The following is a 27,095-nucleotide window of genomic DNA, read 5'->3' as shown; positions in this document are numbered from 1 at the left end:
GGGACGAACCAGAATTACTTAGTGTGCTCATCAAACCCTAGGTGTACAAAATCGCCCTTTCTGTTCGCAGTCGGAATCCTCACACACTTTTAGTGCTCATGTTTTGGCATAGAGTGCACCACTTCTGATATGTTTTTTTGTGAAGGCATCAAGTCTCACATCTGGTTGCGCCCGAATGTTATCTTGTGTATTCGCAGCTTCCACTGAACTCTCGCACATGTCGGTCGATTGTATCTATGTCAGTCTGTTGGGGTTAGTGCGGTACTGTCGGTTCGGTAGCACTAGGGAATGTTGTCGGAGGGATGGATTGTTTAGCGACCACGCGCCCATCGCAGGAGCGCGTCTGCCAACACGTCTAGATGAGCTTTTGTCTGAAAAACAACAGAAACATTTTGTCAATTTCTTGACTTATTTTTTTTATATAACACAAGGTGGCAAACCAGCAAGCGGCCATTTGAATTCGCCTTAATAGGGAAGAGATGCCACGAATGAGAATATTTCACCCTCCCATGTGCCCCTACCTCCGTCACATCTTCGCATCCTTTCCTTATAACAAAAGGGTGGGAAGGGAAAGGGGACTAGAATTAAGGCTGCGGCATGCTCGCTCATCAGACGAAACGTGGAAATCTTCTATGTGGTCGTGGTATTGTACCGGTCTATTCGTGCAACAGGTGTTACTGTTGTAGGCGTCTGCTACTGTTAAAATAAGTACATATGTATTACGTCGGTTTATTGTATAAAGCATTACCGTTTTATAAAACATGCAGGCCTGACGGTCCTCGTCTTCGCCGTTGGGACAGTCAATGAAACCGTCGCACAGGACGTGGTCGTCAATGCAGCGGTAGCGGCCCTGCCGGTCGGGCGTCGGACACGCGAACCGCTCCATACCGTCCGCCGCCGGCGGGCACTCTGTAGGGCATTCACAACATATTTGATATTACAGTCACAAACTTACTAGAGTTAAAGTTTAATGTGTCACAGCACACCGTGTTCCATTAGTATACATGTGGAAATAGGATTTAGTCTTTGGCCGGGCTAGGCCGGGCCAAACTTGTACTAAGTAAATTCTTCCACATTTGAAGAGCGAGGTAAATATGAGACACGTATGCATATCACGCTGACACTTACGTCTTTACGAACGCATACTTACCCAAATATTTACAAATATTTTTTATCTTTTTGTACTTCCCTATATGGCAAAATTTTGATAATAAAGAATTATAGATTGCTTGTCTTCTCAATCTTTAAACCTTTAAGAACGCTAAAAATACCGGACAATGTGTAACAATGTGTTACATATAATGAAGTATCGCTGGGAGAACAATATACCTCACCGTATATAGAGCTCACCGTTTATTATGTTCGCGCAAATAAACTCTTATTAGAGGTTATCTTGTAATGGTACTAACATTGAAGACATATATGTATATTGAGGTCTTTAATAAAGTACATCCTATATTAGTAGTAGTTTATATTAATCCACTTTAGTGGATAATGGTTCTAACTACATGAGAAGTTTCTTGAACAGTTGCAAGTTACCATGTTCCGTGACTACCTAGTTAGTTTAACTAATTCCACCGAATTGTATTGAAGATATTTGTTGAATAGAACCAACAGACGATGTCAAAATCCATTACATTGTTTTCTTTTAAGAATCTCTATGACATTACGGTTATTCGAATCCGTTTAACAATCTGAAGTTCGATTTCAAAAACATCGCAGGAAACTACTGAACGAACACGAAAAAAGACAATATTGTATGCGGATATTTTAGTAAAATTTTTGAAATCTGAAAGATAAGATATATAATAAATACAAAATGATTTATTCAAAAACTTAGACGCTTGCATTATGGAAGAAAACAAAGCTTTTACTTAGCACAACATTTGCCGTATATTTAAATCCCACGACATCAGATGCAAGTTGTAGCAATATATCAAGGTGGTGTAGGAGAGCGCGCGGAACGGTTTCTTTAAGTTAGCCCCGTTCGGTGAAGTGAGGCGGTCGGCTACTCTATTGCGAGGGTCTATTTTTAGCACTGCCGGGGAAAGTGTTGCTCGCGGCGGTTGCGCGCGCCCTCTGTACTCTATATCTATTCCGTAGAGCCCGAGACGACTTGTGCATTCGAAAACAGGCTCCGTATTATTATGTTGGATTCAATTTCATTTACAAGCTGTCTCTACAACTTTTAATGTTAACTTCACAAAGAATTTACATAAGTTGAATAACTATTCATCGTGCATTAATCTACATATATGTAAAAACATCTTTAGGTAACAATTAGTAGAAACAAGGTATTCTTTTTTTAAACATAAATTACATAAGCTTCAATTAGAATTTATTATGAAAACTAGTCTGCACTGACGATAAACCAATCAGAATTTAAATGCATCAGAAGTTTATTAATGAGCCAAATGTTAGTTTAACATCGTAAATTTGACCGAGAGACGAGAGTGCCGTAACCCAAATAAAGTGTGCCAAACGTTTACGCAAATAGAACATGTTTCCTAGATATTAAGGACGGATTCAAACGTTTTTCTTAACCTTGACTGACAATACTTAATATAGATAATACTTAAAATTGACGGACTGGAAACCAATTAAATATGTAATTTCTTTAGTGAATTTAATTGAATGCATAGACGTGACATACATTAAAGTAAAAAAAAACTTTAGACAGAACAGAATCTTTTAGTCGTCTACCTAACATTTTACTTAAGTTTCATCACGATCCGATCAATATAGTAATACGTGAAGGACAAATGTACAAACATTTATTTTAAAACTAACTTTTGCCCGCGACTTCGTTGGCACAGGATTGAAAAAAGGATAAAAAGTATCTCATGTGTTACCGTTCTATAGCTCTGCCAAATTTGAATACGATGTGTTGATCTGTTGCGAACTTTTTGAGTTAATATGTAAATCAATCATATCCGACTGTTCATCCATCCATCCATCCCCACACGTAAGTAAGAAGATATAGGTATAACATACAAAAGTTACCAAATCCAGCAGGTGTTAGTAATATATTGATCTTGAGGTATTTTATAAGAATAAGAAAATTTAAGTGTCTGCTACATCATATCGCGGTCACTGCATCGTCAACCATATACGAAAATAAATCGTACAACTTGTTAGTGGAATTGCCACTTTATAACGTACCTGCAGCTTGTTTTTAACTTGCCGGAACAAACAGATAAAATGACATAAATTTCAAAATTTATCAATAACATTACAACTTTGCCGGTAATACTTTTGGAGGGACAGTATTCTCCAAGAAAGTAAAATGATATAGTTATAGTGTTGTAGCTTGACTTTTATAATAAAGCATTCATGTCAGATAATCAAAGCTGGCCCCCATTCGATACTAATTTTTGGTTGGATCCACAACAGTTAAATCGTTATAGTGATGATTGAGAAATAAAGATAATTACTAAAGAAAACAATATGAAATTAAATAGTATACTTGCGAAACGAGGGCGGGTCACAGGTATATGTGTACATTAATAAATAATTGACTTTAATTAGACACTATTTGAAAGCTTTCACCTTGACTATTATTACTTATAAAAATTATTTACGGCAAAGGCCGTCGTACACTCACTTAATTGGTGTCCTATCGCTGCCACCTACGTTTTTGTATCATGTTTATACTCGAAACAAACAAAGTATTCTTATTGCTCTTGCCCGCTTATGTTTAACTTTCATTCTCGCATTTCACAAAAGAGACACTTTCGTTCCGCTTGTTACAAATACTAAGGTATTAACGACACGACAGAGAAAAACTTGACGCTAACGTAACCTTTTAAATAACGACGAAAACGTAAGCACATTTAAACTTCATCATAGATTATGATATACGTCTTCCTTTGTGAATGGAAAATTTAACTTATACTTAAATTCTTGAAATAAGATTTTTTTTTCAAGAAAGTTTTTCCGAGATTTAATAAAGTGACAACAATAAAACAGATACGCTCTATGGTCATGATCTGTCAAGGATATTATAGCTTAAAGATATGTGCTGGAAAATACACGCACACGTGAGCTGTGTTTTTAAAATGTCATGTGATTTCGAGTAAGTAAATTAACAATTTCATCAATGTTGTATTAATAAATATAACTCGTGTTATATAAAATTATTATTTTAATGTTGCATTAATTAGCTGTAACATAATTATATCAAATTTATATGTACCCTTGAATTTTAAACTTAGATTTAAAAATAGATTTCAACAACCGCAAACCTTGTTTTAGTTTAATTAACCATTATAAATAATTATTTTCCTTTTATTACACGTAATTAAGAATCAAGATAATGCGAACATTATCCAATTTAATGACTAACTTCTTAATTATGACATTTTTCATTTCCAGCGATTAATGTCTACATAAACTTGCTTCGCTGCTGGATACGTAAGTCTAATTTATGAGTTTTTTTACGTTACGTAGTATATTGAGTGCTACAAAATAGACTTTATTATACCAAGTTAAAGAGAATCACAGTTATTTAAAAAAATAAACACTACTTCACAATTTTGCACCAAAGATATAATTTTAAATTTACTTAATCATTTTCACTGAGTTTTAGAATTATACGCTAACTCACCCAGGATCATCTCATCTTTTTGCGTGTGCGTTTTGAAAAAAAAAATATATGTCTACAAGATGACATATCTTTTACTCATGTCAAATTTATGTAAAGTTTATTAGGATACTTTTAACTTATTTTTGGGCGCTTGTTGCAAATAACCCCACTTTTCAATCCGTTAGATTTGAAGTTGAGTAAGGGCTTTTTATTACTAAAAGCAATATAAAATTTATAACGCTTGTTGAGGCAAGTTATTGGATATTCTTTTCGATAATAGTTAAAAACAAAGTCGTTTGTTCTAGAGACATATACTTTTGATATCTATTCCATAGTTGTTTTTAATATCTAAGAACTTTCCTGTCGTTTTGCGTAGGCGATTTTATCGCTGCTACGAGTCGTAGAATAGCTACAGCGTTATTGCAATATTGTATATACGATTTTGTATAGATTTATATTTATTGATAATGATAAAATAAGTTAATACATATATTTTAAACAAAAAATTCTTCGACATAAAACATCTTACTAATATAATAAATGGAAATGTTTAGATGGATGGATGGATGGATGTTTGTTGGAAGGTATCTCCGAAACGAAACATAGTCTAGAACTAGAAGAACACATAGGTTACTTATTAGGTTTTTTTTTAATTACGCGCTGGCGGAGTAGCGGGTGACACCTAGTATAACATATACTCAATATTTAATAAATCTTCCAGCACATGTTACAATTTTCGTTTAACACAGTTTTGAGTAAAATATTAATTTTTGATAGTGAAGCTTGCACCACCTAATATAAACAGGGACAAGACTCTGAGTAAATATTTTCCACGACATGAATATATAGCGTGGACATTTTACGGTAATTGCTTTGAGGGAGGCTCGCTCGTTACGCTAAAATGATCGATAGATTTGTTTCAGCAACACAAAGGAGCTGCTGGAATTTAAAATGTTTGCTATATTCTCATCATACCCAAGAGTTTGCATTGCATCGCACTGCACTGTTTTCATAGGAAAAAAGAATGTTAGTTGTTTCTTGCATTTGTACTAGTGATGTAACGAATGTTGGATTTTTCATATTCGCGAATGCGAATGCGAATGCGAATATTCATCTTCAATATTCGCGAATGCGAATGCGAATGCGAATGTTAAATTTCAAATAAAGCGCGCGCAAAATGTTTGACATTTCGTGTCGGCCATGTTTAAATTGAACATAGCCGAGCCGATCAGGTTGAATGAACGAAGTTAGTCACAGAAAGTTCATTCGAAAAGTATTATTTTGATTTGAGGTTAGTTTGGTGTTATTGCATTTCCCAAATTTAACCCAATTTTAAAAAGAAATAAATATTTTTTGTTTTTGTAAAAAGCTTATTTACAAATAGTCAAGTATTCATTATTTGATTTTTTAAGTTTATATTTCATTATCATATTTAATTCTTAGAAAATACATATATAGTGGGATGGAAAAATATATAATTAAAGCCAAAAAGGTTATAAATTAATATTATACTTAGATTTGATTGGATCTCTGAAGTTCTGTTTTCACAAAAGATACTTGAATTTAGAATTAGATTTTTTTCAAAATATATGTAAGGCATGGACATTCATTATTTTTTCTGTGGTGGAGTTAAGTTGTGATTTTGTTAATATTTTAATTAGACTAACAAGAACAAAAGAGAAAGTGTTTCTAATTTAGTTGCTTACCAAGACTGTTCCATAATATTTTTTTTTAATTCAAGTATGGTTAAATAAAAATATATAAATCTTATCAGTTGTGTTATCATTTCATATGCAACCATATAATAATTTCCTTTTTGTTTGTTAAATACATTCGCTAAATATTCGCATCGTTTTTTGCGAATAGGAATGCGAATGCGAATATCGAAAAATATGCGAATATTGGCGAATGCGAATGCGAATGCGAATATTCGTTACATCACTAATTTGTACCAATACAATTTTTTTGAAATTATAATTTCCTAAAAAAAAATTATCCCCATAAAATCAAAAAAAGGAATACGTTCTTCTTTTTTAATGAAAAAAAAAGAAACATGTAATGGGACAGACATTGACTTTTAAATAAAACATAATAAGTAGCCTACGTGTTCTCCCAGACTATGTTCACATCTGTGCCGTCGAACCGTTCTGGAGATACCTTCTAACAAAGATCTATTCATCTAAACTTTTGCATTTATAATATTAGTAAGATAGATACCTAATCCGAAGTGCAAAAGTGAGGCGTTGTCATTTAAAATACAAAATGACATCTTTTACATCAACTCTCAATTAGACGTCAAACTTGTATGAAACAGTCCAACTATGGGGGCAGGCTATATGACATATTGCAAACTTGATGCTTTTGACATTGATTCTTAATTACTTTAAAAATAAGACTATTTATCTATAAATATTCATACCTGCTTTATTAATAGATAAAAGTTTTTAACCCGAGATCACCTATAGGGGAGAATCAAAAATAAAGTGTCCTTTAATATTCGATTTAAAATATTTTGTTATATTTATAGCATATTGAGGTTGTGAATGAAGATGTATATAGTGAGTCAGGCTGAGATATCGGCGAGGCAGGGCGACGTTGCATCCATTAATCATTTTATAGACAGTTTATTGGTTCAATGGTACGACAGTGTATGAGGAGGATAAGAATGACTCAACACTACGACAGCCGTATTGTCGCCGTGATGAGTGTTTCTTATTGTGGTATTGAACATTTGGCAAGATGTAATGCTTTTAGAAACGAAATTGCCCCTGTTATTGTAACGATTATTAAACAACTTAAATTGCTTTGTCATTTTACAAGCGGCTGATGGCTTCGTAGTTTCTAATAGGTTATTTTTATGATTGATTTGAGGTACTATGTCCCTCTAAAGTTTTATAAACAAAAAGACACATAGAAGAAACATAATTTGTGTAATGTCACTTATATTCAGCTCACTCATAAAGCTTTCAGCTTTAACTGTATTGTAACATTATTATTGTATAGATATGACCTTTAGTGTATGTTGACCTTACAATGTAGGTACAGATAATAATAGAATTTTGCTATTAATAAAACCTACTAGAATAATTTTATATCGACCGCTAAGCGTGTATAGTAAGTTAACGGTTTAAGTCCCAGCTTACTGCTTGAAATATTTATTAGAAAATCGATTACCAAATAAGAGGGTTATGTTGAAAACGTGAAGGTCAAGCTTTCAATAACGGGTTCGATTAAATTACTATTTATAAGGTCTGATAAAGTTGATCGCACACATCAATTTCAATTATTTTTTTGGTCTTGAAATTCACATTCGATTTACACCGTGTAAAGGTCATGATTGAAACAATTGTATATCATAATCCATGAATCATTGGTATTTGTATTCCTACATACAAGTTAATTTAATCAATCTAACGTTTTTAAACATTAACAACTCCAATTACCGGTTATTACATATTTTTAGGGTTACAAGTATTGAATCCAAAGTATGCAAACTTATTTTTAAAAAATCAATGTATTGCAACACAATGAACAAACACAAAATATGATGATGTCCTTTTCAATGCAAATGGAAGCAAATTAAAATGAATACGAAAACATATTCATTAATTATGAAACATATAAATTGACCTTTAAATATATAAATTGTTGATTCAAAGTAATTTTATATCGAGATCATAGCTAATAATATAACAAATTGGAGACATTTAAATGGTTATATTTTGGAACCTTATGCGTTAATATTCATAGGGTAAAGTACTTACGCTGACAGTGCACTTGGGCGGTGTAGTATTTAAAGTTCGATGCCAAAAGTTGAAGATGCCAAACAATAGGCAATATGGCTCTGTGGCTCATTTGTATAGTACCGTATACGAGTTGTCGAACTTGCGCCCCGGAAGTAATTCGCCTCGTACCATGTACACGTTCTGGTTACGTTTATATTTACAACTATACTGGCTGTTATACAATTTAAAAAAAAAAAAACTTAAATAGTAGGCGACTAACTATGTGTTCTTAAAGACTATATTCTACATCTATGACAAATTTCAGCGAGATCCATTTAGGTGATGTGGAGATACCTTCTAAAACATCCATCCATCCATCCACACATCTAAACATTTGCATTTACTATATTAGTATGATGCTGAATATCTAAAAATGTATTCTTTAACTTTTAAATGTGCGATGCTAATCAGAATAAAAATAAAACAATAACAGAGATAAGCTATATAGTATAAATAATAAAAAGTACCCCTTCGATGGGGGAGAGTGTGATATAAATGCTTTTTTTTAAAGTAATCAATGTAACATGAACTAATTTTCATTCTACCTCTATGTATTTAATAGACTAAAAATAGCTCGAATGGTTTATTTTTAGTCCAAACAATGATGACTAATGTTCAAGTGCTTTTTAAATTTCCAAAGTATTTATTTACTAGTCAAGGTAGTTGAAATAATAAAAGGATAACATACGTTTTGACGTCGCTTAGAATAGCGTTGTCGAGTTCAATACACTTAAATTTTATCGAGCGATATGAATCGGTGTGGAGTCATGGAGCGTAGAAAAGAAGTATACATTCGCCGACCGCAGTCACAATAGTTCCATTCTTTTCACATTTACCTTATGCTTTTTAAATCAATTGTTTGTAGGTCAAATACATACAAACGGCTTTATAATAACTGTTTTACGACCAAATATAAATCCGTTGTTTTGGTAACGACTTTAAATTATAATGTGATTACTACTAAGTCGAAAGAAATTCTATTGCGTGCTAAGTGGACCATAAAAATGGTCTCAAGCATTTTACATACTTAATATTCTCAATATTTTTGATAACTCTACCAAATTCCCAAATGGGATTAAGGCGAGTGATTTTCATTTGTATGGGTAATTTATTTCATGTTGGGTAAATTTGATATATAAGTACGTAGACGTGGAAGAGTCTTAGAATGTTTTATAACAGTATTTTTAAAAACAAAAATGGACGCGTGTAGTCACGTTCATTTGGGAACCAACTTTTACTCGGTGTGCTATTAATCCTGGAAGCTGTAATAAAATCAGTAACAAACTTTATGAATCTGCACGATATTCTACGTTGCATAAAATTTTATCTGTATACTAATGCGGTGATGACAACATGCCATGTTATTCAAAAATAGAGGCATGAGAAACTTTATTATAAATGACTTGGTTGCGCGAGCTCGTTATAAAAGTTTATAACGCCAGCTATGGTTATAACGTGTTGTTTTAAATCAATTCAACGTATAGTGTTGTTTGCCAGGCTGGGTGAGCATTACGTCAACACTTGTTTTCACTTTTCCGTGTCACATTTGCGTAGGGCCGGGCGGTAAGTGCGGTGAGCGACGGACCACGTTCACGGTCCAACTGGCTTCGTGCCAGCACCCTCTATCACTCGTTTGCTTCTGAACAACTCCCCGTTGTAATAGTTTTGTCGTCTTACCGCTTGTTTATATTCCTAGAATCTGGAGCACCAGTCAATTTAAAGCAGCTCTTGGTCTCTTCATCGTTGTTGTTTTTCTTCATGGAAAATTTAATGAACATAAATTCGTATGCAATCTACTTTTATAGCTATCTTCTTATCGTTCTACGTTAAAAGTAACGTAACGTAACGTAGTACTTTAATACTTTTTTAATCCTATTGGTCATTTATTTTTATTCCAGGACTAAGAGTAACAGGTGGGCAAGGGTTATTAATTGCATTTCTTTTAGTGTCTTTGCTTGAATATTCTTTGTACATGCATCCAGAAAACAAGATATTAAACTTTTTTTTAATTAAACCAGTCAAAATAAAAGTGTTCTAAAAATATTTCAGTAAGGAAATATTTCATTTAAATATCACACAAAATCTGCGGTTATGCCCTTTGAATCTCTGCGAAGCGTAACATCTTGACCCTTGTCAGTGAACATGGTCATATGTAAAACATGTTAAAATGCATAAAATGAATGGTTTGTATAAAATCAGATTTATAATTTGTCTTTTCATGTTATTGTGACAAAAAATCAAAATTTTCAATTAATACTTGTTGAATTTGCGTGATAGTTAATTAAATTTTACAGTGGGCCTAGCACGAATATTTGTGACAAGCGCCATCGTATCGTCATCGATAAAATTTGTAACAAAATTTGTACACCAAAAATCTCATACTAATTTTAAATAATTGAAGATTACGATACGAAGGCGTTTGTCATAAATATTCGTGTTAGGCCCACAGTGCAATAGCATCGGGATAGTTTCAAATAAAGGAACTAGTTGGGTTGTTATTAGTCTCTCGAAACGGGAGGGTCCTTAATTAACTAAATATAGTGCAGATGGCGCTGATTCTACGGCGCTTTACTGAACTCTAATTGGGGTCTCAGTTGTAATCGTCCATTGCAAGATAGGTAGTAACTTCCGACGCGAACTAAAAATAAATTTTATAGATGCGTGCGTGAGAAGGTTTCGAACGACTGGTGTGGCCGCGAAGAACGAGGTCATTTCCCTTTCAACGTTGGTTTTGTTAAACTTTATACTTTTTATTAAATCAGGTTAAAGAACAACTATATTAAGTTTTATTTTCGGAATTCTCGGCTATAAATAGCACATTTTTTGCGTGAACATTTTCTGTAAGTTTCATTCTGTAAAAACAGTTTCACAAATTTTCCGCTTCTTCTACTTTGATACTTAGTTAAGTGCGTTTCCTTTATTTTTCGCTTCCGCTTACTTATGTTGTAATAGCTATTTTCCATCACACTAACGTAAGGACGGCGTACCAAGTTTTCGTCCACCACATCGATATTCTGGCCATTACTCTTCCTTTATCATATTAGTTAATCGTCATTACATGATCCAGAAAAGCAACTCATCAAAATACAGTCAATTTCAATGTCGTCCTATATGACAGAAATGAAAGTAATATCAAAATCTATTGCTATTTGCAGATGCATGATTTTTCCTTGAAGATAACTTCCTGTTATTTTTATAAAAATGACCAGTATATTTTCGCTAATGTGAAGTATAGCATGTTATCACGAGTGTTAGACGGCAAGTTTATAATGTTGTTTACATGGTTGGAAACTTTACTATTCTCTATTTTCAAGAAGTATGATGGCACGACAAAAATAAAGCCGTAACTTGCTTTTATTATAATAGTTGAAAAGCAATAAGAATTTTACATGACAATTCTGTACCGTTTTAAAATAAAATACAATATTTATAGATAGAGTTATTTCTAAATACAAATAATATATGATAAGTAAAATCTTCTCTTTAATGGTTCGTTTTTTTCGAAGAGAATTTGCGGGATGGCGATAGCATTTAACATGAGCACTTCGGCAGTCGAAATCCATAGTTTCAAAGTTACACTTCAATGTTTAATATGAGCTGAGAATTGTAGTGAGAGTTGAGTTTGAGTATAGGTTATTATATTTTATGTTGGTTAAGGTTTTTATGAGTGGTTTCTATATTAGATGCGGGCTGTCGAACTCTCTTTATTAATTTCTTCCGTATTTCCGTAATTCCGTCATTGATAGATTAACGGATATTCAAATCTCTCAGCTTCAAATAATTTTATTCATAACAAATGAAAACGTATTGTGTGTCAATTCGAGCACTGTTTAATACCATGGAACACAGTTTATGACGAGATGATCACCGGTAGGTAATGTAGGATAAACAAACTGAATTTAAAAATGAGGATGCCAGCAGGTAGGGATATGGGAAGTGAGATAGCAGTGTAGTCGGGGGAGATCGCACCTGCACCGAGTGCATCCTGGGCCGTGCAGCCGAGCCAGCCAGACTGGCGCCGACGCCCCCGCGACTACAAACCGATACCCATCCGCCCCATTCTCCTCTCCCGCTTCGCTCCCACGCTCGCCGCTTGTTTTTAACTGTGATTGATAATTTGTTATTGAAGTGCGTATCTCGTTTCAAAAATATTATAACAATCGTTTCCGTTTTTATTGAGTTTTTGAAGGTTTTTAATGTTACATCTTTAGATCTGATTTTATGCTTGTTTTCATACGTAACGATAGATACAGAAAGATTAATAAAATTCTAATTTCCATAATTTCTCATCTCACGCTAAATCATTATTGTATTTAGTCCATCATGAAATAAGGGTTAATTTTTATTTATTTAAGAGGCCTTGTCGGTAGATTACTTGGAATTTATGTTTTATTAAAGATTCTTTTGTCTTCTTACGAGTTTCCAAGAAAATTAAAGGATAACTGAACAATTGTAAATGAAAGAGACAGTCCATTTGGTTCATGTCTATGTTGCGACGAACAAATAAGATTTATAAATAACTCTAAAGTGTGTGTCTAGACACAGTACTGATTTCATTTTATTATTCTTAAAAAGGATCTTTTTCTTTATTCAAGTATTGGATTAAAAGACTAAAAGGGAGGTTTAAATAGGAAGGTACGCAATAGTAACGCGGTGTTAAAACACGATTGACGAAATGATTCCGGCAATATGTATGATACTTAGTTGATTTTATATAAACTTAACGTAATTGTACTTGATTAGTCGTTACTTATGTGGGAGTCACAGCCGGAGAATACTTTTAATAAAATACAGTCTTCTTTAACTCGTATATTTTCTTTGATGAATTGTAAATTACAACTTTTTTACAATTACTAATCTTACATCTGTCTCACGATTCCCCGAATGATGCCAACTTGGCTGTCATTCAGACTACTCATTACAATACTTTTAATTTACGATATCGAATTAGTGTCCGATTAATAACAAAATAAGTAGAATATTTCTATTTCAAATTTGTGAATCAAATATTTAAATAATATGGTGGATCCCAAATCAATGATAAATGATGTTTATTTAAAATAAACAAAAGTGTTATTGATTTATAGAATAGACAAAATAATGTTTTAGGTTATGGAATTACAGAATATATAAAATAGCTTACAGCTCGGCCTTCCTGCTAAAAGCGAGTCCCTTCGCTTGAAGTAATTAAAAATTTATCTATAATTAATTTAAATATATAAAATACATAGTAGTCGGCTCTAAATCATTAGTTATTTTAACATTAACTTTAAGAACAAATAAAATAAACTACTTCATACCTTTAACTAAACCACGCTTATCAATTAATTATCAAATTATTAATCAAACAGTAATTTTACAAAATAAAATAACCGCTCTGCACGAGGCTGACATATAAAACTTATAGTTTAGATCTTTATTCTCTTCCTCCTCTTCCCTATTATCATCTTCAACAATTCGATAAATCTGATTTGTTTTCTTTTAGTTTCTTTATAATTGTTGTTGCATCCAAGGTCTGTTTCGAATCTGTATCTAAAAGTTATATTATTCCGCCTTTAACGCCTTCATCTTTTCATCGGATGACTAGCCTGTGGTGATCCAGTCCTGTTCTCCATCCTCAACAGCCAATACATAAATATAGTTAATAAATTCTAGCTCAACCATCTCAACCGGGTCATGGCTCAATGTGGAAATGAACTATGTTTCCGCGGTCACTCAGAAAATATTCCTTCAACGTTTGAGAAGCAGGGCCCACTGCCACGCCAAGAATATTCTTTTGTCACTTTTAAAAAGATCAGTTATCTGTGTTCCATATGAAGGGTAATTTTTATGAATTTTCCCAAAATCCAGAAGGTCTAAGAAATCCACCTAGTTCGCGCTGGATCGAAAAACCCAGATACAGCCTCAGTTCCATGGTAGCCAGGACCAACTCCACTTGCACTCACTTCATAGTCAAGAAAATCAATGGTGTCAAGGAAAAATGGCAAGATTAAGCAGCTCTAAAACTACCAAACGCTGTAGCTCCTCAGTTAGGCAGCTTTATAGCGTGACTCCTCGGCTATTAGTACCTGACAAAAACTAGAGTTAGATTCAGCGAGTAAAAACCTTGATGCCCGAAATCAGTCTAATAGGTTTTCAGTTCGGAGGAGTGTACAGTACCCCTTCTTGGCCCTGTAATTTAAATCACGACAGTTCATTTAAACCAGAACTAACCCATATTCCTCAGCAAAAACGAACCGGAACCTGGACAACCACCTCTACTAAACTTGTGGAACCTAGTTCGTGAAGTTCAACTGAAAAGCAACTCTTCTTTTCAACTATCTTATTCTTCAATGCTTAAATTATTCATCAGTATAAGACTGCAATTCAGCCATATTATAGAAGATAACGGTTCTAATATAAGTCAGAACCAAAAGAAGAATAGTAGACATACATTATTATATCCTTTAGTTTAACTATTATTCCTAAATAAAACTGTCTATAATGTTTTATTTGTCTGTCTTTAATGAGAAAATGTCATCAAGGCCACCAACATTGGACAGTTACGTCAACCAGGACAATTAGCGGCAATGAGTAACTGCAGAGAGCCCAAGCGTCTAATAGAGAGTCGACGAGAGGGACGTAGATTACATGGAAAACCGAAATAAACATGTTTGGATGATGTCGAACGAGATTTCAAGATATCGGCATCAACGGCTAGAAACAAAAAAACAGCCAAAATAGACCGATCATCACACCGCTGTGTTCAACTAGTATTGACATGATAAAGAAACGGAATTTGAATGTTTGAATTTTGAATTTCGAAGAGTGGAAAAAGGTCACTGTCACCTAACAAACCAGAGGCCTCTAACAACGATTCAATGTTCGTTTGATATAAGAATCCCTATAAATAATAGTTCTATAAGACTCGTAAGAACACAGCCATATTTCGATGCATATTTCTTTCTTGTTATTACTTTATATTCAAGCCTAAATAACCAAATGAAGACTTTTTACGCAATAATTAGTTTACATTTCCACTTCATCCTCATCGTATATGAGTAAGTAAGTGCTAAAACTCAACCGAAACACGTCAGATATTATTTTTATTTCTTTCATGCATAAATAGTTAGGAGTCAGAGGAACCAAAACTGCCTCGGCGTTCAAAACCAGTTGTAGCAAATTAATCTCTTGTAAGAGCCATCCGATAAATTACAAGTCTATAATGCGCTAAATATACTCCTCGTTTCGTATTCGCCAAGAAATAAACAACACTTCTTTCCGGCTGTACCCCCAATAAAAAAAGTTAACATACATTTTCGGATCAATAAAAGGAGAAGAAACAACATGAACTACGCATGAGTAGATTTAGGCATCCTAACGACTCTAGTAGCTTCAAAATATATTTTAGCCCTGGGATCACCTCAAATACTTTTAGTGCACCAGTCATAAAAATATCAGGGATCACTGTAAATAAATGTTACTCACAAAGTCGTCACTTATCACATACATATCCACTGCCTTAGCAGTTCTCCTTACCTTAACTCTGAACGAAACCTCCGTAACGCCCTCCAATACACCTAGGCCATTAACCATGACAAAAGAGCAGGCCCGTCTTCTGGTGTCATGATGTCCCATTTTTGCACTCCTTCTACCATCGAGCTGGCAAGGGGTCATTAGCTTCCCAAATGCAAACGGCAATACACATTGTGGTCATTCATTTCAACGTCGAATATATATTAGTCGAGCGCCCCCCGTCCGAATCAGTTGGGCAACTCGTTTATCGTCTCCATTTCGGTCCGGCACCTTCTCAATGTCCTTATCAGAGCGCGCACCTTTTCGAAACAACAAACAGAGGCGCTACAATCCTTCACATGCTTTACTTTCCGTGAGCACACTTAAAGTCTCAAAAGTCAAACTCAAAGTCCTAGTTGGTCGGCTATAGCAAGTCAATCCTGAACCATTCGATTTTGAAGCAATAGTTGCATTTCTCCTGTCATTACGAATATCAGCGTCAAAATATTTAATCGAGCCGTCTCTACAGCCATAACTTCAATACAATAAACATTTCAACAAGCAATCGGTCGCCTGATGAACAAATATCCAACATCCGATCAACAAACCTACCTTCAAGTAGCAATAATGCTTCAAAAGTAATTACAATAACAATTTTAACGGTAATATATAAATTACAGTTCATAAAAGTAAAAGTTATAAAATCTATCTTATAATAACAGAATCTTAATGTAAACCAAGAAATTGTTCACACTAAATTATTTGATTAAAAATGAGCACAATTAATATACTTATACATTATTTTTCTTAGTCAACAAAAATCATTCATAGTTATACCGAGCTTTCTGGATACGCCACGATTTTAATCTATCTTTAAATGAGGCGAAGCTGGTAGCTACTGTGATGTGGTTTGGCAGGCGGTTGTAAACAGCAGGCCCACAACGTGTTCTCCGCTCGTGTACGTGTTCGTGTCGACTTGTCCGTCTCGTCCAGTCGATGCGCTACTAGAGCTAGCTTGTCCGCGCCGCGAGTCATTATACTGCTGCTGCCGGATTCCTTTTGTGTTTTAAAGTCGCGAAGCGTTTAACGGGTGAACATTGCCACCTGGAAAATAACGCCAATCTCCAGCAGAGTGAAGGCTCCGGTTTCGACTTTCCTCTCCAACGTGGCTCCTTCGGTTCGCGGCGATTAATGCACACTTCCGCTTCTAGCATGTGCACCTCCGCACTGCAATGATCAGCCTCGACACGCTGCTACCGTAAAGGTTTCGGCCAGTTCAAAAACCTCGGATTCTCCCGTCTCACTCCGCTCTTGCATCTGGGTAAGTTCTTGGGTCTGTCATAGTTCTCGCTCCTAAGCATTAGCAGATTTGATCCATTGCTCACGCCCGTGAGCTCGGCAAATCTCGGCTGTCGCTCTCACACCTGAGAGAATACAAACTTTATTCATCGCTCTCTTACCTGAGCGGATACAAATCACGGCCGTCGCTCTCCCACCTGAGAGCACAACCTTGATTCATCGTTCTTATACTTGAGTGAATAAAAATCGCGGCCGTCGCTCTCACACCTGAGAGCACAACCTTGATTCATCGTTCACATAATTCAGTGGATACAAATCGCGGCCGTCGCTCTCCCACCTGAGAGCACAACCTTGATTCATCGTTCTTATACTTGAGTGAATAAAAATCGCGGCCGTCGCTCTCACACCTGAGAGCACAACCTTGATTCATCGTTCACATACTTCAGTGGATACAAATCGCGGCCGTCGCTCTCCCACCTGAGAGCACAACCTTGATTCATCGTTCTTATACTTGAGTGAATAAAAATCGCGGCCGTCGCTCTCACACCTGAGAGCACAACCTTGATTCATCGTTCACATACTTCAGTGGATACAAATCGCGGCCGTCGCTCTCCCACCTGAGAGCACAACCTTGATTCATCGCTCACGTCAGTCTCTGTTATAGCTCTCACACCTGAGCTCACGTCAGTCTCTGTTATAGCTCTCACACTTGAGCTCCCGTCAGTCTGTCACTGCTCTCACACCTGAGAACTCATAGGTATCTGTAATCGATCTCATATCAGAGCTCACGTCAGTCTTAGTCATTAGTCTCAAACCCGGATTGTCGCCGATCTCGCTTCTCAGCCGTGAATACACGCTAGTCTTATCATCACGCAATGCTAGTCTTTATTTTCACCCTGGTCCTCGCACCTGGGCACAACTGGATCTCCTTAATTATCGTTCTCACGTCCCATTGTGGCATCTGAAACTGACAATTATCAGCGTAGTAACCAATAACAATACTAAAATCTTCCAACATAATCTCCTTAGTTCGTAACAAAGAACAATACAGGAATAGCATAAAAAACTAGAATTTTGTCAGGTTACATAAACAGCCATGTTCATTTTCTCTATAGATTTTTAATTTATTATTCATGTAAACTCGAAAATGTTTAATGGAATTTAATTATTATTGTACAAAACTCTGGTACCTACACATATATTGCTATGCCCTTACAGGGTGTCACATGTAAGTTCTTGACATTACAATTGTAAACATCAATATAAGTACTGTAACATGCAAGAAAGGAATGAATAGTAAAGGAATGAATCAATAATCCCAAAATACCAGTCACACTATAGGATTCAGGAGTTTTAACTCGCCTTAGTATCATAGTCACATACAGGTAAAACCAGGAAACCCAAAAATCAAGTGTTATTTATAAATTATGAGATATAAATAAAGAAGTTCTGTAATTTCAATATTATTTTTTTTTGAAACTTTATATATTTATTTTAACACATCATAATTAATCTTAGGATTAGAGCAAAGTTCCACAAAACTTTATAAAATAATTTGTCTGCAGAATTAAAATGTAGGTTGTATAGTTAATCTTAAAAATATTAGATTTATTTCATTCAACAACATCTTGTTTTGTTAATCAAAGTTAACTTTTATTTGTATTCATATTGATTTTCAAGTATATAAAAGTAGAAGTATAAGGATGTAAATCTTGAATTAATTGCTTTGGCTATGTGTAACTTGTGATATAGTATTTACTAAACTTAACTTCTAAGAAGTTAATTTATGTGTATAATTACCCTTTTTGTACACATAGAATGTATTTAAATCTGTACAATACACCCAAATTTAAGAAAATAATTTAATTTAATAATAACAACATAACATTTTGTACTTTCCACACGTAGCATTTTTGACATAAATGTACAATCACCTTCATTTATGTTGTTCCATTAAATGAAAGATTGCTTTACTTTGCAATGTACATCCACAATCTCTGATATATTTATTAATTATGTATTTATTTGGACAAAATAATAACCAAAATAACAAAATATTGTAACAATATAATATGATAATTTGTTAAAAAAAAAAAAAAAAACATCAAAGCAACTAATAATAAGAATCCATACTGAGAATAAGGAATAATGAATTTTAAAAAAAAATAGCACACACTTTTGAGTGCTAGTGATATTTTGATAAAACCAAAAGTATCCATGTAGGTACTTTACTTTCCCTACATACACGAACCATAGCACAACCCTAAGCCATTTTGTTATGGCTTTGTAACCCAAAACAAATCCTTCTCTCTGTATTCGCTTACAGTTTATCTACAAACACACTTTTCAGCAATATGTTTATGTTTAAATTTGATTGAACAAGGTTTACTCACATGAACTTTGTAGACGTAGATCGAAAACAATGCTTGTTCTCGTGTCATCCCACTTCTGAAGCTGTGGGAGTCACAGCCGGAGAATACTTTTAATAAAATACAGTCTTCTTTAACTCGTATATTTTCTTTGATGAATTGTAAATTACAACTTTTTTACAATTACTAATCTTACATCTGTCTCACGATTCCCCGAATGATGCCAACTTGGCTGTCATTCAGACTACTCATTACAATACTTTTAATTTACGATATCGAATTAGTGTCCGATTAATAACAAAATAAGTAGAATATTTCTATTTCAAATTTGTGAATCAAATATTTAAATAATATGGTGGATCCCAAATCAATGATAAATGATGTTTATTTAAAATAAACAAAAGTGTTATTGATTTATAGAATAGACAAAATAATGTTTTAGGTTATGGAATTACAGAATATATAAAATAGCTTACACTTACAAGTACTACAATAACATGCAAAACGTCGATTATCTGTTTCAGTTTGCGTCACAGTCGGGACTGCTTTTATTTGTAAGCTAATTTTAGATTTCATTGTTTGTTTTACTATTATAACGTTAAAGTTAAAACGTACATACTGTAAATAAAATAGAGTTCAACAGTAGAGGATTTAATTTGTATTCTGTAGTCAAAATCTGGTTACGTAAATGTTCGTCTCTAAAGGAACCTCTTTTGTTACTTTCTGACGTCAATAAAGACTACTAGAAATTTAAAATTTCCGCATTATTCGACCACTCCAAACTTGTTTAATTTATTTTTAACAACCCACAGCTGACCTTATGCTTTTTTACGTCATGTTTATTGTATATTAAAAGACAGTATGAATTTTTGTAGGCACTGTAAATGTTGTATCTTTTTGCAGTAAATAATAATACTGTTTTTTTTTTATAAAATTTGCCGTAATAATGAATGCAATTTTGGGTTTTTAACGTGTGTAAATAGGTATTGAACATATATTGAAACTGAAATCATGTTGAATAGAAGTATTGTGTACTGAAAAAGTTTTAAACGATATAAAACCTAAGAGTACCGGAGAGATTTTAAATTATATTTTCCTCAATGCTGACCGTGATCTTAGGATTTACCGACCGATTATAAAATACTACGATTTGCTAAAAGTTAAATTAACTTTTGGAACTTGAAATGGTAACAATATTTCCAGCTCTCCGTTTTGAAATTCAGATTTGAATTCTATTTTCGTAGAAATGTTTATGTAATTTCACATGTTTCAGAAAACAGTTTTCTCCATATGTATGCACATTTAACTTGACATTTATGTTGTTTTTCCTGTTTTGTAAATAATGTCAATTTGTTTTTGATTTAAGATTATTTATATATTTACAATCATTAACCTTTGTCTGCCTTCTGTTAGACATAGGTTTTTCCTAATGCCGTCCATAGTAAATTATAGTAAATTTACAACGCGTCTTATCAATTAATACATATTTGTGATGGAATGAAGATTGTATTTTGTTTATTATTTCATTTTAATGTCTTTAACCAAAATCTATTTTAATTTTTTCCTGTATATCTTTGAGAAATACTGACAGAATATAAAAAGATGTAGAAAGAACCTATATTTTAAATAAATGACTATAAATATTTATTACTTTTTTAAAAAATTTCTAACGCATAAAAACTTTTTTAAATAAAAAAAAACAACAATGAAATAGCAACTAGAAACGTATCTTAACTAAAAATGAATATCGGATAAGGAGAAAGAGAACAGTCCGACGAGATAAGTGACGCGGATGGCATATTTAAACAACGGCACAGAGAAATGTTAAGTAAATTCCACCCTCGTTACTGTTGCTCGGGAGCTGGCCTAATCTGAAAGCGAATGTTTATTTTTTAAATAAATTAAACTGCTCCAAGAAGTAACAGTAGTTCTTTTTGTAATATATAGATCTATTTTAGTAATCAAAATGTACATGGATTTATAGAAATACATTATTTAACTACACAGTTTTAACTGAACAGTCGAACGTACGTGTTTAGGAATTTCCATATAATAAATCTTTACAGTATTTGAAGTTAGTCGAAATAAAAATTTATGTCAAATGTACTTTTTAAATTTTCTTTGTCTGTTGCTGTGGCTTGATATCCATCAATATAACTTATAATAGAGAAATAGACTTATACCCGAATACTGAAACGTTACTTAAATATCTCGTTTCGTAAGCATTGCTTACAATTTAACAGACGTCAAAATTTAAGTGGAATACACAAACGCAAATCAAGACATGTAAGCGCGTGATTCCGTAAGTAGACGTATTATTTTTACGTCATGGCAACATCCTTTGCTTTCTGTCAAAGAGTGTATAAAAAATACTTGTTCTCGATTACGTTTTCTTAAAATTCACTTTACGTATCCGTTTCACGCAGCATGACTTGGACAACCTATAGTTGTAAGACGTGTTCATTCCCAAATAGTAAAGAAAATTAAAATAAAAATACTAAATAATCAAAAATCAAAGAAGGTAGTTAAAAAATATCCTTTCTGTTTAAAGTATTTTTAAATAAAAAAAATTAAAAAATTTGACCATACTTTTGTAGAATGGAAAGCATCTGGCGTTATGTTTTGACAAGTTTAAATTAATAAAATTTTAATAAATCATCAAGACACTTTTTAAGCAGTTTAAGCGGGCGCAGACAGATGTCGCTACAAACCTATTTGCGATTTCGATATATTCTCGTTCAGTCGGCATTTTTATATAAATACTAGCTGTCGCCCGCGACTCCGTTCGCGCGCAGTTAAAAAAACTTTATAGGGGTATGAATAATAGATTTTGGCCGATTCTCAGACCTACTGAATATGCTCACAAAATTTCATGAGAATCGGTCAAGCCATTTCGGAGGAGTACGGGAACGAACATTGTGACATGAGAATTTTATTTGTCCGAATGCGATGATAATGATGAAGCAGACATGTTAACACCTTAGATTTTCACTTTTAAGATAGCTCGCGACCACTCTTAAATTGTTGGCGTACTTAAGTCGACATGACAGTTCTTTTGACAGCAAAATGTCGTTGAGTGACGATCCAGTATAAGAAATGTGATATTGAGTGGCCTTTAAGCACGGTACGATTTGATTGGCATCAAAGTTGAGATGCGTCTTTAACTGACTTACGAAAATTGCATATTGGAGTTTAAGCGTGGTCTTATAATTTAAGACGCTCTTACATATTTAAGTGACGTTTCAGTATTCGGGCATTAGAGAGCTCAATACTTTTCATATGAATAAAAAACTATTCTCACATTTTAATGTACTGTAAAAGGTTTAAGAGATTCCTTTCAGTTATCAATTAATTTTACTTTTTGACGTCCACCACTGAAACACATTTTTTATGTGACAAGGTGGCAAACGAGCAAGCGGTCACCTGAATTCGTCGAAATAGCGAAATGACCGCTGACCATAGACATCCAGAATTGTAGATGCCTTATTTACCATGTATCGACGGAGGAGGGGACGCACAGAAAGAGGATATTTGCCTATACATGCACATAATATTATTCAAAAGAATAAATTTACTAACTTGGTCTTTATTGTGACGCAAAACGTAAGTGTGCTTTGGAGATTTGGCACAACAGTAAATCTCAAACGTGCAGCCTTGGCTCACACAAGATCGAACGTGGGTGTAGAGGGCGCCGCTGTGTACATCATATTCATCCGCAATAGATAAACATATCTCCAAAATAATAAAAACAATCTTAGCAATAGTAATAAAATTTCTACTTTGCTATTTTTTTGTACGTCAGTACATCTGAATAAAAATTTCTCATTATATTATATTATAAACCATGTTTTTAAATGATGTGAATCTTTGAAAATAAAATAAAAATTTTCATAATGAAACATAATCTTCTAAAGATAAAAATGGGGTATGATATCACAATAGACGAGACCAAGATTTCAATGTACTAAAGTTTTACGAGTAGATGCGAAGTTCCAACTTGCATCTAACACTTGAGTATATTGAAACGCGAAGTTGGAAGTTTTGAATTTAAGCCAATTTGTAACAATGAGGTTCTTTTACTTATGCCTACGTAAAAATGATTATTAAAAAAATTAAAGATATTACTAAAACATAGAAATGTTTTCTATAAGTTGGCAAACGAGCAAGCGGACACCTAAATTCCCGCTGCTCGTGGGTATCTACAATTGTAGGTGCGTTGCCTAACTTTAACCAACGAGAGAGCAGACACACATAAAGAGGATATTTCCCCTTCTTATATGTCCTCTCCTCCGCCAAATACACCTCCCTTCCCATCATTTCCTTATTAAAATTAGGCTTCTGGCTCGCATACTAATTAGACGAAACGTGGAATTGCTTCCATTTGACGCCTGTCTTCTGTGTGGCCGTGGTACAGCACCGGACGACCCTGCCTATTGGTGCACCCAATATTTTTGTTGCGGAATTTAAAACTGTTGAATGTAATACGGTATTTATATTTCTAATATTACTATGCGTTTTCACTATAGTAACACATGTACGTATAAAACATATTAACATCGTTTTCAAAAGGGATACATTAAAATTATATAACGTGTATTGCGTTCGGCTTCGTTTGTTAATATAATAAATTTAGAATTAATTATGTTTAAATGCCGCTTTTACGACAGTAGGCGTGTTGAGCTTGAAAACGTGTTTTAATATTCAGTACGTTCCGGCCGCAGATCTCGTTTATTAAATGATTACTTTATATTGTCGGCAATCTGGCGAATTAGAGAAGGAACTTTGTAAGCGAAAATCTCTGATTCAATTACTTGTGATGTAAAATATTTTTACTTGTGTTCGTAATATTTTTAGTATTTGAAGCGAATTCGGGATTCGATGATGTTGAATAAGCATTTTAATGAATCGAAGAAATAAAAGAAATAGATATTGGAAATAAATTTTTTGTCGGCTATTAGTCTTGGATAGATTCCATCCGTTTTCAATGACCTACCCCGGAAAACTTGGAAATGTTTTGCCTCACCTTTTTGTAGGAATGGTCAAGAAATGGAGAATGTTTCCGTTCCGGCATTAGCCATTTTGCAAATGCTATTAAATTATTAGTATGTTAAGATTAAAGAAAATTATTCATAAAAAACATTTTTTTACAAAAACTGTTGTACTTCGTCATGTCATTGTTACTTAGTGACGCATTAACGACTTTCAGAGTGGCAGTGGCAGTGACAATAAACTCGATTCACTAATGCGTTCTTACGTAATAATCATAGACATCTAAAGCAGTTAGGAATAATAAAATGTTATTTGTGTTTATTTGATTTAAACCATCAGTAACAGATGTTTAATACTCTAAATAAACAAAGTTGAGAATGATACGGTAACTAATGTAGTTATTGATACTACACAAACCCTTTTCATCTCTGTTTGATTACATTTTGTCTGTTTGTACATTTGTACCTTTACCCGTGGCATGGATACGAGTGTTGTCCGAACTCGCGGTTCGTTTATTTCATAAGCTTAATACATTAACCAAGGGCCTTCTATGTGACGTGAACCAAAGTTTATCCTATTGGGACGTAATATATTGCTTATACGGTAAATTTATGATCCTGATGCGGCAACCCCTCGCTGCTTGTTGAAATGTTGAACTTTGCACTTCAAATCCAATCAATCGAGTCAAGGGTCGTCAGAGTTTCGTATAAACATTTTATATTTTACGATGATACTCGAAATATATTTGATACGTGTCGATTGATTGAAATACGATTTAAATTTTAGCTTACATAATTCGTTTTGATTATTTCAGTAGCGAGGGAGGTTTTTTTTCGAAATACGAGTGCTCGATTAAAATAATTTGAGTTAGTGAAAAAGTAAGTGAAAGTTGACTATTGCATTATGAATTGTAAACTTTTACATATTTTATGATCATTTAAATTAAATGATTTAAATTTTTATTTAATTTAGTGTGACAAGAAGAGATAAAGTTAAGAATGTGTTATTAGAAGATGTTCGAAAGTAGCGCCAGTTTTCGAGAAATTGAGAAGCAGAAGGATGGAGTGGTTTGGACATGTTATGCGGAAGGATGATGATCACATAAACAAAAAAGTAATGAGATTGAATATGGATGGAATTCAGATATGACGGCTGATAAAGATGTATGGAAGAGTATTAAATACTGTACCGATCCTCCATAGGGATAAGGGCATTTAGTATTGTATAGCATCACATATTTTTCTTTCTTTTTCATTGTTGGAGTAATAATCTTTAAATCAGTGGTGGTTAGCTTGTGTCCATTATTCATGACATTTGGTTTTCATGCGGACTCTGTAGTACCAAATGCGACGCGTAAAATATTCTATCTCTATTTCTCACGTTTTTTCCACACAAGTTTACATTTAAATTATTACTAATAATAATAGTTCTTGGGAAGCTTGTTCGGCCGTAGTTGTCCACGTTCCACCCTCACATATGCACCATACTACTAACTACGGATATTAGGGATTTATTTTTCGTATATTTTAAAAGGGATCACGTTTTCGTAAATTCTATAATGGTGCTAGTAGGAGTCACTAAAACAAAATTAAAACAGTCGTGAAATTTTTTGTTTATTGAATGTGCCTTAATGTATCAATAGATTTCAAACATTTCAACTTTAATAGAATAAAACATGAATGTCATACTTGCAAGTCTCAGCGTCGACATAAGTCGGTAGCGGTGGACAATAACGATAAATAAAATGAAATCCATGTTGCATCTGGGCTGCGATTTCTATCGGTAAATGCCGGCCCCCGGCTCAACGCCGACTGCTGAAAGCCGTCGCTCGTTTAATATCAATGATCAGAAAGACAGTTCCCGCCGCGGCTCACAGGCAACGTTTCTTTATTAAATAATAAAAAGTGAGCGAGCGTACACCGACGTAGTAAATTCCTCGACACCTACAGCTCTAACAGGAAACACGTCGTAAATCAAAACTTAGGTATAACTTTTATTCTATGTTTTATGAAAGGAAATCCGCGATAAAATGGATAACCCATTAACAAAATTGGTCAAGTGCATAAAGGAAGAAGTGTTTTTCAGTAATCGCTGCGTACTCACTAATCAATAGGAGTGGTCTAGTTTAGACCATCATTTCCTGCAGATCGATGATAGTTCATTGACATTTAGAATTTTATTGATGCATTCTTTTTATTGAATACCTCAGATGAAGAATTATATAGATATGGCATGCGCGTTCACCCGTAAGGGACAGATAGAGAGTACTATAGACTATACCCAAAGGTGGGCATTAACTCGTTAATCCGTTAATCGTTAATTAACGAAGTTAACATTTTCCTTAACGGATTAACTTTTAAGTTAAATTCAAAAAGTGTTAACGCTCTTGTTAACTTCCGTTAAATTCTACTTCCGTTAATTTAGTCCGTTAATTATTACAATAGACACTTATTGACGTGTTGTCATTTTATTTAAATTATGCATCAGGCTACATTCGTAAGTTCGGCTATGTTCGGCGACCGTCGGCGAGTCGAATGGTGAACGAGAACGAGAGAGAACGAGAACGAGCGAGTG

At 33.9% G+C, this 27,095-nt stretch overlaps 1 protein-coding gene across 1 annotated transcript in view; it reads right to left on the bottom strand.

The window, feature by feature from the left end:
* Window positions 1-226: 226 nt before the first annotated feature.
* Window positions 227-27,095, bottom strand: part of LOC106713986 — a 43,333-nt gene continuing 16,464 nt past the window's right edge. Inside the window, exons 2-3 of the mRNA XM_014506901.2 lie at window positions 749-909; window positions 227-371 (exon numbers count right to left, since the gene is read on the bottom strand). Of these exons, the coding sequence (XP_014362387.2) occupies window positions 312-371; window positions 749-909 (221 nt within the window). The 3' untranslated portion in view covers window positions 227-311. The remainder of the gene's footprint in view (window positions 372-748; window positions 910-27,095) is intronic.

Source organism: Papilio machaon, chromosome 11, assembly GCF_912999745.1.
Source record: "Papilio machaon chromosome 11, ilPapMach1.1, whole genome shotgun sequence".
In the NCBI taxonomy this organism is placed as follows: domain Eukaryota; kingdom Metazoa; phylum Arthropoda; class Insecta; order Lepidoptera; family Papilionidae; genus Papilio; species Papilio machaon.
Note: the sequence above shows the minus strand (reverse complement) of the source record. Positions and strands in the feature narration are given on the sequence as shown.